Source organism: Chelon labrosus (genome assembly GCF_963514085.1).
Source record: "Chelon labrosus genome assembly, chromosome: 19".
In the NCBI taxonomy this organism is placed as follows: Eukaryota; Metazoa; Chordata; class Actinopteri; order Mugiliformes; family Mugilidae; genus Chelon; species Chelon labrosus.
In genome coordinates this window covers 11,575,780-11,595,180 of record NC_140352.1, presented here as the reverse complement: position 1 = coordinate 11,595,180, position 19,401 = coordinate 11,575,780, and the positions used below count along the sequence as shown (strand labels likewise).

Below are 19,401 nucleotides of genomic sequence, written 5' to 3'. Positions count from 1 at the left end.
TTAACACTGATCCACCCCGTCTCTGTAGCTCTCTGATAAAGTTGACCGGGTGGTGGAGTGTCAGCTGCAAACACACAATGACAAGATGGTGACCTTCAAGTTCGACCTGGATGGAGATAACCCCGAAGACATCGCCGCTGTCATGGTTAGTCGCTGGCCAAGCAATGATTGACAGACCTATGAAGTATAACTGAACCTTTCTTTTGTTTCCATCTTTGGTATCTACTTGCTGCTGCATAGATTTTTTTTTTTTCTGCGATATTTGGTTTCGAAACAAATCTTCAAAGGAATCCATTGAATTTAAGGTGTGTTTTATGTCACCAGTTTGAACTAGATTCAAAGCGCTCCCGTGTAACTTAGTTGACAGAGTAGCAGGGCAGGAATTTTGACAACATTAGCAACTTAAGAGTGTATTGAATTGAACAAAATCAGGTTTTCTACTGATCCACTGAACAAAAATGAACAATATGTTATGTAGTCTAAATTTAAACAAGATGAAAGTCGTCTCTTGAGCTCTAAACACACTGGCGTGTGGCTTGTTGCTTAAGCGGATGAAAAAAAAAAGAATTCAATGGGTTAACAGTGAAAGAAAAACACTAATAATCCTGAGGGAATGAATCTCTTAGAAACTTCTATGATGTGTGCAGGAATAAACGAATGAATTCACTGTCAGCTGATAAGGGTGGCAGATTCCTCTATCTCAGCTGAACGTACACATGATTCACCGTGCTCCACTTAACAGCCTTGTGTTTGTCGGGCTTAACTCCGACTGATATTATATCAAACTCACATAGAAGTGACACAGGTAAGCAGCTCCATCCCCGGTATTTTAGTCTGTCAGCTTTATTTGCTCAGCGAAACACATACGCATTAGCTCGTGTGAAAGCAGGGGGCGTGACGAGGCGGCGTGTGCGGCAGAACGTTTTGTTCACCGAGAGTGTGTACTGTTTCCCTGACTCTACAACACAGTGGGCTTTTGTTTGCCGTGTCTTGGCTCCGCAGGGGCGCCTGGCATCATAACAGCGCTGTGGTTCTCAGTACAGGACTTTAAGTGAGCAGAATTATGCCACGCTGTCAGGAAACGATCACCACGCCTCAGCCCGCAATTCACAGCAAAACTGCGTGAATATGCAAAACCTCCTCGAAAATAACAGCTGTACTGTGGATTTTACATGAAGTTTGTTTTCCCTAAGAATAAGCACTTGCTAAAAAAAGCAACAACAAGTTAGTATTGAAATGTTTGGAAGCACTTCTTCTTCTTCTCATCTATTCTGCTTTATACTTCTAGTATATATTTACACATTACTCCACTTAATTTATAGCTGCTATAGTTATTAGTAGCATTGCAGATCAAAATACTATTTATAAATCTTATACTTGGGTCTTTTTCAACAAAACACTTTGCAGAAAGTACGTTTTGATGCTAATACTTGCATCAGTGTGCATTGAATGTGATGATACTGTGTTGTTGCTTCGATACTATATCCTAATGTTTTCTTTGCTGCTGTCCTTTTGCCATTTAGGTGCACAACGAGTTCATCCTGCCGTCCGAGAAGGAGGGCTTCATCCACCGCATGGGCGACATCATCAAACGGGCCGAGGCTCTGATGTCCAAAGAACAGCCGGCCCACCGCCTCGCCCAGCCGGCGTTCCACGGCGGGGTTAACTCGTTGTCGTCCTCACAGGTGAGCACCTGCTCCTTCCCAGAAATCGCCGCATCCCGGCATTGTTAGCCGAGGACAAAGGAAGTAACCGAGCGTGGGTTTTTACTGTGCCGTCTGATCGTCATAAATTACATCAGCTATAGCGTTCCTGGCTGTGCTTATCTGAGGCAGACCCATAAATCTGGCGCAAATGGAAAGCTGTGGCGCATTGCTTCCGACTCTGCAGTGGAGTGCTTTCCTCGCTGTCCACTCTCTCTCTGGAGAATTGCCCTTAAAAGATAGAAGGTTAAGTGTTCTTAAAGCCACCTGAGGCAGAGCTTTCACTTAGAACATAATGTTACTAAAAGCACCAATGTCATAAAACCCATAAAAGATCCAGCGTCTCCTTTTTCTTCTCAAATGTATTTGTTCCCACAACCACAAATTCCTTCCAGTGCGTATGGCATAATGAACTTTCCAGCACATCTGCCCACAGCGAACGGGTAAAATAATTTATGCTTGGATGTATTAAAGCCTTTATGAATTGAGGTTCTGTGAAACTGTAAAATGAACGTCCAGGAAAAATAAATAAAAACAGAGTTGTTAGGAGCAGTGCCATCCTGTACAAGATATGACCTAATGCCTAATCAGATACAGTTTGTCCATTTAAGGAAGAGAAGCGCATGTACTGCCAGGATCTGTTCCATTTTGCAGAACACGACGAACAAAATCTTCTTGTGCCCTCTAGTAAAATTCACTGGATATCCATAAAAGAGGGAGAAAAGAATAATATGTGGTTTTTAGTAGGGCAAGAGAATAATAGGAACATTAAACCTTTGGTGCCAACTATCTACCTTCATCTACCACCGTGTTTTCCAATCCCTGGCTGCATAATTACCGTGAAGCACATTGGACAAATCTCTTCTGGCCTCGCTCCAACATGTGATTATTGCAAGGACCACCTCTCCAAAGAACCATTATGGCTCCACTCCTCGGCGCTGCCCTGCCAGAAAAACAGGCCAAGTTAACTCAGGAAGAAACTGACAAGCCCAGAGACTCATCTATCTACAGCACCTCTGTTCTGGCTGTTTGAATTCTGAGGTAGGGCGCTATTCTGAGGGACTATTTATAAATTCTATAAATGGAGCTTAAATCCCTGGAAAGCCATGCTTGTCTAGCTGCTCTTAGTTGCCGACCACTGGACGAAGAAGAGTCTGCAGCCACGTTGCGACGCCATAATGTTGGTGTAAAGCATACCGTGTTTACGATGCCAGTTTAGCATCTTAGCGTGGACCAGTTAGCACGGAAAACAAAGTACAGATGAGACTTACAAGCCAACCTAATCAGGATACGAATGCCTGTTCTAAATTGATGCATTTTATTTTAAAAAATCACCCAGCAGATGTTGAGATATTTCACAGGAGAAGTGAACATTGCGGTCTGCTCTCAGCCCTAGAGGAAACGCCAGTGGGTCTGCACAGTTATTAGCATCCCTCCTCTGGGAATCATGTATTTATGTGCAAAGGTTTAAGGCAATCCATCTTGAAGTGACAGAGCGTCACTGGCATCCCGAGAGACGGAGAAAAATTTGCTTCTGTTTGAGCAGATGGAGCCGGATTAGAGCTATTATGATTGCGGAAGTTAAAAGACGTCACGTAGAGTTGACTTTCCAAAATTCCATAAAGTCATCTCAGTATTAACAAAGTCCAAAAAAAAAAACTTTATTTTTCCATTACATATGAGCTTCACTTCACTTCACTGACAAGTGATATATACAGCATGAGGTCAGGTCTCCTACCTCAGCCAGTGTGTCAGTGCCTTGCCTGATGGGTCATTATGTAGTTTTCACTTGTCAGAGTCGGCTTAGAGGGAGGTGCTACACAGCCTTGCAAAACGTACGCTTAACTTTGGCAAATTTATACATGTTGGAGAAGCATTTATCTTTATAAATACATCACCTAGGTGATTTGAGACTACAGACTGCACTAATGGGGACCTAAAGAAGCGTCTAATTAAAGATGCAAATAAGCTGTACACTAGTAAATTGCATTATGGGAAGTGTCATATCAGGCGTGGGGACGGAAATCTGTGATAACTCATTGAACTCTGATTCGGTTTTGTTTCTTAGAAGTCTCCAAACTTTATGAAACTGAAATACTGAGTTCTTTTATGACGCATTATATATGTGGAGTTCAAATACAACAGTAGTATGACATTAGCAGGAAATGCAGCTAGCTTCTAGAGCCAATGATTACACTTTTAAAGTAAATTTGCGCTGCGGCTGAATCATACCGTAATTAGAGGCTCATTCACGTCAAATATATGACATCAGTGCAAAATGGAACAGCGTATTTGTCAGGAAAAAAAAACTGGAGCCTGAGTCTCAAATGTGCTTTTTTCTTTTTCTTTTTCTTTTTTACAGCCTAATCTGCACAGTCACACCCTGCCTCGAACACACTCCTCTTCTTCTCTGCCTGGTGAGTCTCACGTGTGATCTGATTAGCTCAATTCATAGATTAACGTAGATCTGAAATGAATTAACCGCTTACAGCTAAAAGAAATGTGTGAACTGCATATAGACTTTCTCGTAGCGTACAGATTAACTTGCATTTGTGTGTTGCATCTGTTTGACTGTGCATGCTCATGTTTGCACTCACATCCGCACGAGCGTCCTCTTATGCATGCATGTGTGTGTGTGTGTGTGTGTGTCTTGTCTTAGACTACAGTGTGGCTAACCCGAGCGTAGGTGTACGTGGCTCTCCTCCATGCCACAATGGAGAAGTCTTCGGTGCAGACATTACTTCACCTGGGCGACCTCTAATACGCTCACAGTCTTTCCACAACTCCCCAGGTAAATAGCCCTCTACCCCTCCCTGTGGTCCCTACGTGAAGAAGCACAGCATTGTTTACTGTTTCAGCTCACTGAAAAATGGTTACAGTCCTTTGGCAAAGAATAAGTCAAACCAAAGCTCAGCTACCCCATAAACCCCCCCTCCCCTCCTCAGGGCCTTTTCTTGGTATTGTTCAGACGTTTGCATGGCGCCATCCGCCATCCCCACACCTCAAAGCCTTCGTCTGTGTCTGCCTTGCAGCGGGGCCTCTTGGGTAATTACCTCACCTGAAGGCCGCTTTCTGGCTTTTAGGGCGCTGTGAATGCTGTCGCTGTAAAGCACGAGATTTGTCCAGCACAGCGATAGTCGGCAACATCTGTTTGCCAGCTCAAACTCCTGCCGTACTTCCAAGAAAGTCTCCTCCTACGTCAAAAGCCTGCCTCCCCGCAGGAGGGACATTCGAAGTCAATTTAAGAGCAGATATCCTCCACATGCGCCCAGTTTCGGGCCTCAGCCGCCATCTGAACATCCTCGTCCCCTTTTTGTCCCTTGTCCCCGCTCTCCTGGAGTCTACTGCATGGTTGCTTTCACAATGCTTCCTGGCCACCTGCCACCATTACAGAGTGTTGCCTAACCTACGTTTGAGTCAGCGTGGAAAGAGTAGGGGCTGGTTTGCATCATCAGCAACAGGAGGTGTGGTTTAAAACTGTGGAGCCATTGTTGAGGTAAATGTCAAATCAATGGATGGGGCTAGAATATTGGCATCCCAAACTATTCCCTCCGAGGAGTGAGGTATAAAAATCATGACTTCTTTAGTCTCACAATCAGGCCCCATTCATTGTGTGCACACACGTGTGTCCCATTTAAACTCCTCCAAATAATTTATACATAAAAGCCTCACTCGCTCCATTGATGCTGAATCCCTCACAGCCATGCAGGCTGCTCAGGCTTACTAATGCAATTATGGTTGATTCTGCTTTAAACAAAATATCTTTGTTGACCATGGAAACGCTGAATTTGAACGTAGGGAACCATTTATGCTCCACATGGTGTATATCTTGGCAGGGGAAGGAAGGAACAATTGCACTGACGAAACCCTGGAAAGACAGAAAGAGCCTAAGCTCCAACTTGTCTCTCTGGGTCAAATGTTCCTGCTGTACATAGGGGGTTACATTTAAAAATGATACTAGCTTTGATGCTCAAATTAAAGAGTGACCTGGTGACTGATTTTAAACCTTAAATTAAAACTGTTGTCATCTCTCTGTCCTGAAGGTTCTCCTCACCATTGTCAGCAACACCACCACCCTGCATCTCTCCTGCCTCATCACCAGCACTACCACGTGCCCTTCATGGGCAACACTCACTTCCCGTTCCCATATCCGGGGTCTCCAGGTTCCCCCAAGCCAGCGGGGATCCACCCTCCCCTCACACGTGTAGCCAGTAACCCCACCTTCCCGTCTGTTCCCTCCCCGGCCCCCGGCTCCCCGGTTCCTCAGAGAGAGACCCCCAGCCCTTGCAGCAATGAGAGCGTCAACATGTCCCCACCCACCCCTCAGCATCCCAACATGTGGCCTCCCCATACGCAGCCCTTATTTTCCTTGGCTAATGTAATTTCCATGGCCATGAGCATGGCTCAGTCTTTCATCCCTCCTGCGAGCCTTCCCACACAAGGGATTCCCTCCTTTCCCGGTTTCCACCCCCAGCTACACAGTCATATGGCTCCTCAGTCAGGTTACCCCTCCGTCTACCAGCAACATTACCAAACTCAACAAGCAGAGGTCCCTTACCCTGGTCCCGGCATCCCGACGCAGAATGTCTACCACAGCCCCGAGCATATGCCTCAAATGGACGGAGCCGGTTTTCACCATCCACAATGGCAGCATCCTGTCTCTCCACCTTCCTTGCCTTCCACTCCTCCGCTGGCTCCTCTGGAGCCTTTGCAGCAGGTTGGACTCTCCAGTTCCCCCAGCCTGACCCAGGAGGACAGTTATGTGGCCCCGTACTCAGCCCAAGCTCCAGCTCAGGCTAAACCCAGATCACAAGTCTCCAATTCAAACTCCTCGTCCGATATTTCCCTGTCACCCCCAGAGAGCCCAGAAAGCACTGTGAGTTGTCATTACTTTTATCTCAGGGATTATATCGGTTTCCTTCCGACTCTTGTTGTGTTAGCGCTGAAATTATTAGCTATCTGATGAGAAATCTTGATTAGTAATAAACTGTTGAAGTTGTTTATTAGGCAACAGTGCTGCTGCTCCTAGTTTTTCTGATGTGACACTCTTGTCTGTTTGAGAGGAGTGTAAACTGAGGATATTTAGCTTTTGGAGAATTAATTTTGACATAACAAGCCATTTGAAAACATCATGGTATTTTCCTCCAAGACATTTATCTTCATTTCTGTCATTTTAGACTCACAGATTCATAAATTAACTGAAAAAAGTGTTTTCTATTCTAATGCAGACATTGATTACTGCTTCAATAGAAGTGCTCTAAAAATTCTAACTGTCTACTGTAATGCAAATGTATTTCCTACACCTAGTTTACTGTAGCACTAATGTTAATACCTTTCATTTTTCCTGTCTAGTTATCATCCTTCAGCAGTCAATTGCACACCAGTGTTCCTAAGATGAATACTAGCACTCCAGCTCCAAAAGCATCTCCCTCTCAATCTGGTAAGAAGTTCTGTACATGTTCCTAAAGCAGACCGCCTCATCGTTAACACCTAATATTATGAATGTTGTTAGCCAGGGGGCTGGGAGAGCTGGAAAGTGGCACACTGTATGTTTATGTTTACCCCAAACACACCCACGCACATGCGCCCTCAGCCGTATATTTTCTTTTCTCGCTCCTCCATTTTAATTGTATTCGGTCATAATATAGCCCGATGTCTCTGTTACGGACAATTGGCTTTTTCGAGTTGTTTCCAGTTCCTTTCTGTCAACATCGTCTCCCATTAGCCGTGCCTCTGGAGATGTTACGTAACCGCCAGGGTCTGGATGTAATGTTCCATTCAATGTGAACACAAACGTAGGTGTGATTGCGGCCCCGGCCCGCTGGCAGCGGCCAATCAGCGAGCGCCTGTGCTCGTTACGGGCTTCTCCTCCCATATCCACACCTGTCTGTATTTACGCCCGCCTCAGAAGCCCACGTTCAACAGAGCCCCTCTGTTTCAGTGGGCAAGGGCTCAGACGCTTTCTGTGTTTGCTGCAATAAGGACACTCAGTGGGCGAACTGAGGCACTGCAGGGATTTAACCTTCAAGTAGTTTGCAGATGTGAGCACGTGCAGTGACTCAGACTGCTTAATCTCAAATCAGCAATCACTTCTGTCAGCATTATCAGTGATTATCACTGCCATAAATTAACGCTCTATGATGGTTATCCATCGGCAGTGGCAGATAATTATTTTAGCAAATAAGACACAACATAAACAGAGTGATACTAAACACATGATTAGATTTTAATCAGACCTCTGTGATCAGGGTTGAGTGAGGCTTTGTTCTCATGATTAATCAGGGTCTGATCAGATCAGAGAACAATCACTGCTGTTTAGCCAATGACTGGCTGCCACTTATATAACTTTTCTGTCCAGATGTTAGTTCTTACTTGCCCTAAAAGGATGAAGAGGTACATAACTAACCAGAACTGATGTTAACCAATGTCTTTCTTGTACACACATTTTGATCCATTTCAGAAGATGTTAAATATTATCATTTATCAAGATATTTTTCTTCTGTGTTGCAGAAGTTCAGTCTGCTCCAGTGACTGTTGGGCGATTCCAGGTGACGCCCAGCATGGACATCTCTGCTGTGCCAGAGTGTTCTGTACCCGCTGCACCACAGCCAGCAGACAGCGCCTGCACCCCGTCTGAGAGCAGCACAGAGGAGCAGGGGGAGTCCGAGACGAGCCTGGGAACCTCCCTCACCATGTCCCCTCCTCACCCGCCGCATCCCCGCAAAGGGTCAACGACGGCGGCCCCCCAGGAGGCCGACGGGCAGGGGGGGTGGGCCGTGAGCCAGCAGCAGCAGCAGCAGCAGCAGGAGAGAGATGAGGACGAGGAGGAGGACGAGGAGGAGGAGGAGGACGAGGCGGAGGAAGAGGTCGTTGGGGAGCGGCAGAGGGCGAAGAAGAGGAGTCGCAGGAGAGCGTACAGCCTCAGCCTGCTGGGAACGTCCGCCGACAGTGGGCTCTCGGTGACGGCTGCCGAGACAGAGGGGAGGCTTTGGGACGGGGCGGCGGGGAGTCCGCAGTACAGCAATGCCCTTCACCATTTGTGGATGATGACTTACAACCGCAACAATCCCTACCTGAGCAGTGATGACTCGGACAGTGACGACGAAGACATGATGGAAGAACTTCAGGAACTCAGAGAGAAGTAAGTGGCACCTTTGAAGTTGCCCAAAATATTGTATTATTCTAAAATATCAGCGGAGCATAGAGTACGACTCTCAGTTTGGGATATTTTGCACAACACAGCTCGACATGGTTGTGTATAATAATGATGTAGTTGGAAATATTATGAGCTTTGATGTGTTCTTACACTCTTGTTGGACTTAGCTTCAAGTCATTTTGACTTGTTTAAGGAAAACTTAACAGTTTTTAAAGTGGTGAAACAAATATGTCTATAGACTATCTTAAAAATAAGATAATTGTGTTTATTTTCTTCAACATACAGCCAAAATAAAGATGTGCAATTGGCAAATTCAGCTTTTATTATCACTTCTACACACACTTAACTTAAATGCAATGAAAAAAAATGGACTGCAACATAGATTTGACGTTGAAGATTGCAAATCATCAGACGTTTTTGTTAGTTTCAAGACTAAATCAAGGATTTCCAAAGACTAGAGTGGTCTTGTTGAAGTATAAATAGACACTTTAGATGTTCACCTTTGTTATATCTTATTCAGACATCTGACAGAGGTTCAGGCCCTGCAGGCCGCGCAGAAGAAAGAGATCGAGGAGCTGTACCAGAGGATGGGGAAGGTGCCCCCTCCGGGCATCGTCTCTCCCGCTGCTATGCTGTCCAGCCGACAGCGGCGCCTGTCCAAAGGGAGCGGTTTTCCTCCGTCTCGCAGGAACAGCCTGCAGCGCCTGGACATGTTGCCAATCCAAGGTGAGGAAGAATATCCCGTTTCTTTTTGACTCATCAGAGTCACTGCCTCGTAAATATGTGGCAGCTTTACGACTTTGTTAGGTTTTAAAATCCATGCGCTGTGTTTTCCAAGGTATCATTAGGAGAAACTCTCTTGGAGGGAGCAGCAGCGGCTCACAGGATAAGCCCAGCAAAGGGGTCACCTTTGCCACTGACATAAGTAGAATGGTGAGTGAAGACTGCATTAAAAAACTTTATTACTCTTATTAAAAACTATAAAAAAATGAATTGCTAATTTTTTTCCTCTCCATTTTTCACTAGTGAGAAACTCTCAGCCAAGCATGCTGTATATCTGGACTACCTCATCTGAAGTGTGACTGCAGTGGTCAAACCTGTCCTGTAGGAGGATCGCTTTAAATCATTCACTGGCGCACCAATTGGCAAACTCCTTCCTTCTGCCAGTAGCCGCTTACCTCAAATGTATAAAAACTGTCCTCAGTAAAGCTGGATTCACACAGGAACATCCGGTTTTCAGAGCGTCGTCAGATCTGGTGAATTTATTGCAGCTGAAGCACAGAATACCGACCAAGTCTGGTTCATGTTAGAAGTGACAACTTCATTTTCCCCGCTCTTGTAAATAAATGTCAGACCCAACGGTTCATGCGTGAGAAACTTAAGCTTGAGCTGCCGCGGTCCTCTGCAAAATGTCACCACCAGAGCTTCTTTTAAATGTTTTTTCCTGAGCAATTTTTTTGCATTAACGCAGTCAAACGATGGTACGAAGTGCTGCAGCTCTGTGGCGCTTTCCCGTGACTTTGACCCAGAATGACGGTAGTTGACGTTTCCCTGCTTGTCTGACTCGCTGCTGTTTATCGTCTGAGCACAGTAATGTGGCTCAGACTCTTTGACTGACAGTCGTACACCTTGTTTCCTTTTAGTTTGCAGCTGCCGACTGCACCGTGAATATATTCTCATTCAGTAGAGCTGTGATTATTGCCTTCCGGGGGGGCTGCCCAGAACGGATGCATTGTACAATTTCCTTCATTCCAAATATGGATCATGAAAGCATTTAGTTGTAGCCTATCTTTGATTTCTTCACTAGTCGAGATGATCTGCATCATCTCGACTCAACCTGGAGAGGTTTGACTGCAATTCTGACATTTTCAGATGTAGTAAATATGATCGTTTCCCACTGTACGGCTGGTATAATGAGATATTGTTTCATATGTGTGAAAATGTTCTGAGGGGAAAAGCATGTTGAAATGTTGGCATCTGCAATGCTTCGGCACAGGGGAAAATCTATTTTTTAAACTTTAAAATGGGAAGAATTGTAAAACATACACATTATTTTTCTCAAATCTGTTATCTGGGTAAACATAGGGACATAAATTGTGAAAAATCCACTTAGATTTTAGACTACTGGCTCTCCTGTCGACTGTACATGTGTATATAATAGAACGCATTTATAGATCATGTTTACAGTTTATGAGTAGACAAAATATTTCTGCTACCTTAATTCTTTCTCGAGCGAAAAAAACATACTATATATATTTTTTTGTGGCTTGTTCTCTTATCAAGCTCCTTGTGCACTTTAGCGAATTCGGTCGTAGTTCTCAATCATTTAACACGTTTGTGTTCAACTCGAGGAAGAGTTAATAGGTTATTTTTCCATAAGGGAGGCAGAAGGTATTCTCCAGCTCATGTCCGATCACAATGTTTTGTGTTGGGTCGCGGTAACGATGGTCTATTCTCCTGCAGTTTTAAATAATTACTATGTTGTGGGGTTGTAGTGAAATCAGTCCCAAGCTGTGAATCTGTAGATGATGCCTTATAAAAATATCCACATCACACACTGAATTTCCTTGTCGGTCAAACTCCTGTAATGTTCCTAATATATTCAGTTTCTTAAAAAAAAAAGAAAAAAAATATGAATGTAGATATATGATTTGCTTTCTGAAGCTGCTGTCCTGCCATGCTGAATCTGTGCCTTTTCCCTTACAATGTCTTATTTTATATTTTTACTCTCGAGATTGGGCGGCTAGATCAGACTCCATGTATTAAATTTTGACACGAATAAATGCAATTGTAAATATAAAGGCTGTTTTGTCATGTTTAACTGTTTTTTTTTACATTTATGGATAGAGATATAGCTGTTAAAAAAAGAATTCATTGATTAAATCTAATACATCAGTTTTTTATTTTACAAATCATCACTTTCAGCATAAATAATAAGTACTTTGTGAGTGATTTCCGCAGTGTTACTGGCATTCTGCTTTGTTGAAGGCCACTGTAGATTTAAAGTCAATAGCTGACTGATATTTGTTTTCTATACTCCCTTCATACTGAATGCACATTACATGATCGTGGCTGGAAAGTTCAGCTACTTAAGCTGCAGTCCAGGCCATTTTGAGGTCATGTCGAGATCAGTGGATTAGTCCTTTCCACTGACAGGAAGCTTAATCGAATCTATTCTCAAGTCAGCAGAAGAACCACACAGTTACCCTCTACAATCAAGATAAAAAAAAAAGTCCAGTTTTGTCTCAACATAAAGAATCAGCAGCCAGGAACGCGAATGAGTGGTGTCACGAGTCCCTCCTCGGTTAAGTGCAGGACAGTCCAACAACATGCAGGACAACGCGCTCGCCTCAGTTGGCTCCGGTCTTTGGTCCCCGCATCTTCGCGCGCTTGGCCTCCTCGTCGATCTCGTCCATGATTCGCTCCTGGGAGACTGAAAAAAACGTGTAGCCGTCTGATGCGGGAGCAAATGGTCAAGACGAATATGTGAAATATAGAACAGACGTGACAAAACACAGGACATCATTAGCTGATCTTATGCCAGTTTGTGTTCTACTCAACTACCAGTTTGTTGATTTAAACCAATATGATTAGAGGTATCTATAAACTAAAATTGCCTTGCAGTACCTTGGGAAGGTTTACTAATATTTTGTCTATCCTTACTAATGTAGAAAGTTATAATGGAGGTTCATTTCTGCCAGGAAAATACAAAAATACACGGAAACTGATGCACGATTCAGATAAAGAAACTATTCTATACAAATAAATGCAAAAAATGACTGGCAAAACACAAAAGATTGTCTTCAAGGTCTCTCCAAGATCGCTTTAGTGACCATGATGCCACCAGGTGTCTAGAAAATACTCGGTATGTCTTGTGAGGAAAGTTATCTTGAACATTACATTACAAGCAGCCAGTGATGCGTTCAGGGAACAAGGTTGGAACACCCGGAAGGCATGACAGTAGCTCACTAAAAGAAGCTTTAACTCAATAAAGATTTAAATAATATACTGAATTAAACTTGGTGCTAATTACTGAGAGAATTTTAAATTCATACCATTAATGTGCAACTTTATTCATGTACCCCAAATCCATTGCGGAACTTTCTGTCTCCCATGTTAGCATACAACTCAATAGATCGGTAATTTACACACCTTTAATGTCAGTTATATCTAAGATGCAATCTACTCTGATTAGTTAGCACTTTGTTTAGTATCATGTGGTGATAAAACACTCTGATATAACCCAAAAGCTGTGCATCCACAGGGGTAACATTAGCATGCTAAGCTAACGTTACATAGTTCACCTTGCATTGACAAGGATACAGATCCCCACTACGAGCGCTCCGATGGCGAGCCCCGTCACCACGTTTCGTGTCCGGAGCTTCGCTGTTTTCTTCTTCCACTGCTGAAGCTCCACTTGTCTGATGAAGTGCAGCTGCTCCCCAGAAAGCTGCTCTTTGGTCGGGTCTACCCTGGTCGCAAAGGGAGCATCAGACTTCGGAGGCGTCTTGTCAGCCATGTCTGCAGTCAGTGGAGGAGAAGAGCGGTGCTGTTTCACAACTGTTAAACGCAGCGCCGTGTTTCAAACGACCCGCTGGGTTGGTGTGTCGTCTAACTGTGCTGTGTGTAGCCCATCAATGTGTTTTGAGATCTACGCAGAACGCAGCAAGCGCCAGTGTGTCTTCCGCAAACGAACCACAACTGTGCAACGTCCAAATAGGCCCCCCGCTCCCGCTGCATCGAAGCTTTTTTTGTTCCTAGAGTGAAAACCGCGGGCATAGCGCCATCTTCAGGAAAAAACAATCCTCGGACACGATTTACTTTTAGGTTTTCATCTTATTTTTGACATTATACCCAGCTTTCATTGTTAGCTAAATGGCGAAAAGAATAATTTGCCCTCCAAGACGAACAACTGACGTTGGTATAAGGTTTCGCCAGGCACCGCGCGACCTGCTCACCGACTTTCTTATCAACCTCAACAAAATAAACAAGGACAGCCTCGACGGTTTGTCAACATGTAGCGGAGACTTCAAACACAAAAGACTCGTTGGTAAGCAACAAACATTTTACTTGTCCGAGTTTTATTTATAACGGTAAGTTTTGTGCCAGTAAGGTGATTCTGGTGCATTCACGTTAACAGCCGTTACATGGGTAGACTGAGTAGTCATCATTTAAATTGTGTTTATTTTTGTATACTTATGCATATTTTATATTTTTCTATTCGCCAAGTTAGTCTTTTTTTTTATTTGTTACATTTTGTTAATTATATCACACACACCTGTGACAATCAGTAAGTTCCTCTTTGCGGAATGCTTGATTTTCCTACACTTGTACACGCACGTCAATGCCTCCCATTTGAAGCACACACTGACTGCACATACTGCATGTTCCTGTCTTTTAACTACTGACCTACAGCACAGCTTGTACTGCCATGCTGTAATTCTCTCATTTGGGGTAAAGACTGTCCTTTGTCACTAAACTAAGCCATGTAGGACTCCCCGTGAAAGCCCCCCCCATAAGCCTCCCTGTAACCTTTCATCACCCTGCAGTCTTTCACACACCTGGAATCCTAAGCCCTGTCGTCGTTATGGAGGTCAATTCTCAACAGTAACTCCTCGAGTCTAGCAGCTTGCCAGCGCCTCGGCAGACAGAACCTTTTCACAGAGCAGATGGAAAACAGTGTTAATGACTTCTAATGAACACCCATGTGCTTCCTCGTACCTCGCGAAGGAGCTAAAACACGGTTTGTTTGAATAAATTCAGACGGACACCCCTGACAGAAGTGCTGTCACTGCTGGTTTAAACTGTTGCTCTAAGACCGTTGATGGAATAGTGTTTACTATCGTCAGATGTCACACAATAGTGACTGAGCCACTGACCAGCTAATCATTTGCTCAACTGCTCTATTGACACTAATGTAATCTTTGGATATGTATGCTAAATGCTAAACCATTACTAAACATGCGTAGGGTTTGCAAACCGAACAGTTTCCACTGCTGCAGTTTCACCTTAAAACCATTTTAACTGGCAAAACACAAACTGACTTTTATTGTGAACATCAAAAATGCATCTGCAAAACAAATCGATGGTGATTTTTGGGGCATGGGAGTAATGGAAGATGAAGAAGTGGCCACAGTGAGCTGTTAGATGAAGGAACTGGAGGCCTACAAACGTCTCTGCTAATATACCTCCTGACTCCTTTCAATGTGCCCTGATGTTTACAGACTCATACAGTGTGCAGCATTAAATCACATAACAGCTCCTCACAGAATAATGAAAACAGTTATTATCCAACTTCTTTATTAAAACATTGATTTTTGTTAAGTTTTGTTGCCTTAGTACATCTGCGTCCTGCCGCTTTGAATCTGTTGTGTTGTTACCACCATTAACCACAGGTGTCGCCAAACCAACCAGGACTGAAATGTTTGAGGTTGCCACTTTAAATTGATTATTATTTAATCATATAATAAATTCCATTAACCTCCTTGTCTTTCCTGGACCACCCGGGACTATATCATAGAGATCATATTATCCAGAGGGTGTTTTGTTGCTGGATAAATTGTGAAAACTGTTCATATTTTTTTCAAATTCGCCGGATTAACATTGCCGCAAAGAGGCAATAAATGACATGAAGTGAACATCCAGTAACACTGGGCTCAGATTTCATTTAAATAATTCTATTACCCATACACATCGAATGCCTCCGTTTTAGTGCAAGCCTGAATTTACCTTTCAAATTTCTGTAAATGTAATTTGTATGGTCTAATCGTGGCGTGTTGACTGTGTTAGCGTCGTACATTACTCTCTCGTGTTACTTAGAGTACGTCTTCCTGATAACTAAAGAACTGAGACTCGACCCGCTGGCTGGATACCATGCCATTGAATTACTGCAAAGGTAAGAAGGAGCGGCGCGTTTTAGCTTTCTCTATCACACCCTCTGGTTTATTGGCTTGGCCCAATCTGTGAATAATTAACTCCTCCAGGTTCATGGTCAGTCACCTCATAGATCTGCTCACCGCACCCACACCTCAGGGTGCAGCTACTGATCTGGCAAGCAGCTACGAGGAGGCTATTTTTGACAAGCTCAAGGATGAATTCCACCTCATCATCTTCTCCTGTGTGCAGGTGGCGAGCAAACTGTCCTTGCACAGTCAAGTAAGTCCCGCCAATGATTAACAACTTTCAGTGATGACACATGATTGAAAATAATCTATAATTTTCTAGATAATTGACAACAACACTGCAGTACGCTTCCTGCATTCAGTCGGACACAGTGTTTCCAAACAGAAACTCATGGAATCGGAGCTGATGGTCTTGAAGGGGCTTGAATTCAGGCTTAATATCCCAAACCCACTGACATATGTGGAAATACTTCTGGAGGTGCTTGGTAAGATGCTGGTTAAGTACCAAAGAAAAAATAAACAATTTCAGATTAGGATCACTAATGAAAATAACTTTATGAAGACAGTTGTATTCATTTGCCAGCTGGAGTTTGAGTAGGGTGTTTAAACTCTTGTAGGACACAATGAGCCGTCCATCCCTGTGGAGCGCCTTCACCACCTTTGCCACCATGTTCTCCAGTTCATCAGCCTACAGAGAGCTGCCATCTATGACACCTTGTTAAGAAATACCACTCAGTGTGTTAGACCATCCAAGGAACAGAGGTATGGGGTTTTCTTTTTTTTTTTTTGTGGGGGGACAGATGGTTACTGTAATGGTAGAGTGGACAAGCAGCTTGACAGGCAGCTGACAGCTGTCTATGCAGTCTATGTTGCTTTAGATTAATATTTAGGCTTGAGCTGACGTTTCTCATGCAGCACATTTACACAAGAGCTATTAAACAGTGACAGGAAAACACTGTACGGGTGGTAACTGATTGTTTTGGAAAATTGGAAACATTGGAAAAAGTAGTTTCTGCATATTTGTTTTTTTTGTTTTGTTTTTTTGTTGCCAACGTCTGAGGGAAATGTTTGGCTCCATAGCAGTTCCCACAGAATGCCAATGAGTTTTTTTCCCCCTGAAAACAGCTGCAGGTGAAATACAGCTGAAGTTTCACATTTAGCTAAACAGATTCCTAAAGCAAAAAGACAAACGCTCTTGGTCGATTGCTCATATCAAAGTGTCACCTCATCGTCTTCTCATGTGCGCAGCTTGTGGGAAAAACTGTCTTTGCACAGTCATGAAAGTTCTGCCATCCATTAATAACTTCCAGTACCGTAAAATTAAACCATGACAAGTTACTACTAAAGTTGGGAGTGTGTAGAGGTGGTTCAGACCTTTAAGTACCTGGGTCTACAGCCGGATCACGACCTGGACTGGCCGGCTAACATGGACTCAGTATACAAAAAAAGATAAGCGCCGTCGCTATTTCTTCAGGAGACTAAGGTCGTTTAACATCTGCCGGAAGCTGCTGGACATGTTCAACCAGACTACCGTTGCCAGTGCCCTCTTTTACGTTGTGGTGTGCTAGGGAAGAAGAAGAAGAGCAAGAAGAGTGGCAGGTGCAAGGACCTTGAACAAAATCCAGACCATTATGAACAATGTCCGCCACCCTCTACACGACACCATAGTCAGGCAGAGACGCTCATTCAGTGAGGGGCTGCTGTCTCTGTCCTGCTCCACAGACAAGTTGAGGTCATTTGTCCTTCAGGCCTCAACGCCACGGCATTATATATTCTGTCTATCTCGCTAGCAAACAGTTGCCTTTTTTACACACTTTGTGCTATTTAGTGTTGAGACAGTAGTGCATGGTACGTTTACAGCATTTTTTGTTGCAGCAAACAGCTGCTTTAAGGGTGAAATAAGACAAAGTGTCAAGCCAAAAAGCCAAAACAATGAGCTGAAAGACGTTCTGGAGGTACTAGACGATCCTTTCTTAATACTTATATCAAGGTATTGATTATATCTGCTTTAATGCTTCTCTGTAAACCAGAGAGAAGTTTCAGACAGTGACCGAAGACTGCATGCTTCTTGGAGTTGGTGTCATCGCTGTGGCTACATTCATCCTCAATATTAGAAAATGGGAACAGGTGAAATCACTCATAAGCCTAGAGTAATATTTGTTCTCAGTACTTTGAATGTATTCTGTTCTACACAAACCACGCAAACAGCTGTTGACGTCTCTTTCTTTAAATACGTCGCAGGTCGTCAGAGAACTGAGCCACATCACAGGAATCTCGACGAGGAGCATCGCTGATTTTGCTCATGTGACACTGAGGCACATTGTTAACACCAGTCCCCCTGCAAAATAAGTTTTATAACCCGTCCACTTCAGTCTTTACACTGTTTCTGTTTATGGTTCTGGCATAAGACAATCACTGCAAATCTCACTTGAATTAGATGCATCGCAGTTTATTGTAATATTTATTTGAGTCAAGATGTAAAAACACGGGTGATAGTGTCAAATGCCTCTAGTGTAGTCCTCCTCCACGCTCTTCTGAGTCTCATCCCTATTTTGTAGGTACTCAGTGACCATATACGCATCTGCAGACAGAAATTAAAATAACCCAATTGAACAATCAATAAATCACTCAATAAAAATCTTTGGATGTACGTTGGTCTCCCCACAGTGCTCACATAACTATAACATTCTTGCCTCAGGGTTGCCCCGAGGTCTTACTGTACCCCAAATAAGGGCAGCAATGATTTGGATTGTGTCAGTGGGCAGTATTTTGTTCAAGAAAATAAATCAAAAGTATATATAGTTACCCTGGGGATGAAACTAGACATTCCTGCTACTTCTCGGAGACGAAACCGGTCACTGAAGTCATCCAACTGAAAACAGGTTGGGTTGTCATCAATCTCCATCTTGATTTATTGCCCACTCAGTGATTGTGTCTCAGTTTACCTGCTGGCGATGTCTTCTGTAACAGTTGCTCCAGTCAAACGTATCGGGGTCCAGTGTGAGCCTCCCCGCACAAAGTTCACATCTTTGGACGAGAGTGAGACACGACCCTGGAGAAATGGATACAGTACGGCTCAACATGTCAACTGGGGAACCTTTTATAAGGTATTGAATGCTGCCTCCGTGGACTGTGTTAAGCTTCACCAGCGGTGTACTGACCTGACTGAAGTTTGGTCTCAATCCATTTCTTCAGGCAGTCGAGGTGAACGAGCTGCAGACTTCCTGAACACAGGCAGGGTGACAGCAGCGGGTTGGTTGGCGACGTGTCACTGCCGTGGCAGATCCGACACCGGTCGCCCTCCTCCTCATGGGATAACTCATCCAGTAAACTACACAGCACAAATGGATCAGGGTGATGTCTTTGATAGCTTGCATGAATTTCTAGTAAAGTAAGATCTAATTTTAAAGCCTGAGTTAATCTGCAGGATAACCAAAACGGTGTTTGTTTGTGAAAATTAATCTATAGAAAATGTTTTATAATTGAGCGGTCACCTTTGTTTGGCTCTACATGCAGTCTCTGCGTCGTAATCTTTTAGAGATTGGGGGACTTCGGCAGCAGAAGCCCATCCCTGCGCTGCTTCACATTCGCATTCTTGACTCTCTTCAAGCTCTTCAGAATCACTGAATATAATCAGGTC

At 43.7% G+C, this 19,401-nt stretch overlaps 3 protein-coding genes across 6 annotated transcripts in view; 2 read left to right on the top strand and 1 right to left on the bottom strand.

Moving 5' to 3' along the window:
• The window catches only part of wnk4a (WNK lysine deficient protein kinase 4a), a 39,195-nt gene extending 27,520 nt beyond the window's left edge, over positions 1 to 11,675 (top strand). For 2 of the 4 annotated variants that reach the window (XM_084567982.1, XM_084567981.1), the window contains exons 12-21: positions 29 to 145; positions 1,524 to 1,685; positions 4,066 to 4,120; positions 4,363 to 4,494; positions 5,747 to 6,579; positions 7,056 to 7,143; positions 8,214 to 8,844; positions 9,380 to 9,585; positions 9,698 to 9,792; positions 9,886 to 11,675. In XM_084567982.1, the coding sequence (XP_084424108.1) occupies positions 29 to 145; positions 1,524 to 1,685; positions 4,066 to 4,120; positions 4,363 to 4,494; positions 5,747 to 6,579; positions 7,056 to 7,143; positions 8,214 to 8,844; positions 9,380 to 9,585; positions 9,698 to 9,792; positions 9,886 to 9,888 (2,322 nt within the window). In that variant the 3' untranslated portion in view covers positions 9,889 to 11,675. The remainder of the gene's footprint in view (positions 1 to 28; positions 146 to 1,523; positions 1,686 to 4,065; positions 4,121 to 4,362; positions 4,495 to 5,746; positions 6,580 to 7,055; positions 7,144 to 8,213; positions 8,845 to 9,379; positions 9,586 to 9,697; positions 9,793 to 9,885) is intronic. The other 2 variants (XM_084567984.1, XM_084567983.1) reach the window with 2 other exon arrangements.
• Positions 11,676 to 11,744: 69 nt separating this feature from the next.
• Positions 11,745 to 13,523, bottom strand: coa3a (cytochrome C oxidase assembly factor 3a). The gene is made up of 2 exons (XM_084567986.1): positions 13,183 to 13,523; positions 11,745 to 12,313 (listed from the first exon to the last, which is right to left on the bottom strand). The coding sequence occupies exons 1-2, from the start codon at positions 13,376 to 13,378 to the stop codon at positions 12,210 to 12,212; spliced, it is 300 nt and encodes a 99-aa protein (XP_084424112.1). The 5' UTR covers positions 13,379 to 13,523; the 3' UTR covers positions 11,745 to 12,209.
• A 194-nt stretch (positions 13,524 to 13,717) lies between these two features.
• Positions 13,718 to 18,435, top strand: cntd1 (cyclin N-terminal domain containing 1). Its single transcript, XM_084567985.1, has 7 exons — positions 13,718 to 13,909; positions 15,679 to 15,754; positions 15,843 to 16,014; positions 16,084 to 16,246; positions 16,379 to 16,523; positions 17,792 to 17,888; positions 18,003 to 18,435. Exons 1-7 carry the CDS (start codon positions 13,735 to 13,737, stop codon positions 18,108 to 18,110), a joined length of 936 nt encoding a protein of 311 aa, XP_084424111.1. The 5' UTR covers positions 13,718 to 13,734; the 3' UTR covers positions 18,111 to 18,435.
• Positions 18,436 to 19,401: the final 966 nt, after the last annotated feature.

What these genes read in the sequence shown, in the direction of transcription:
- coa3a (XM_084567986.1), bottom strand. Translation starts at nt 13,378, where the DNA reads ATGGCTGACAAGACGCCTCCGAAGTCTGATGCTCCCTTTGCGACCAGG. An exon ending in AGCGCTCGTAGTGGGGATCT is followed by an intron (nt 12,314 to 13,182) that starts GTATCCTTGTCA and finishes CTCCCGCATCAG; the next exon opens with ACGGCTACACGTTTTTTTCA.
- cntd1 (XM_084567985.1), top strand. Translation starts at nt 13,735, where the DNA reads ATGGCGAAAAGAATAATTTGCCCTCCAAGACGAACAACTGACGTTGGT. An exon ending in AGACCATCCAAGGAACAGAG is followed by an intron (nt 16,524 to 17,791) that starts GTATGGGGTTTT and finishes TCTGTAAACCAG; the next exon opens with AGAGAAGTTTCAGACAGTGA. An exon ending in ATATTAGAAAATGGGAACAG is followed by an intron (nt 17,889 to 18,002) that starts GTGAAATCACTC and finishes AATACGTCGCAG; the next exon opens with GTCGTCAGAGAACTGAGCCA.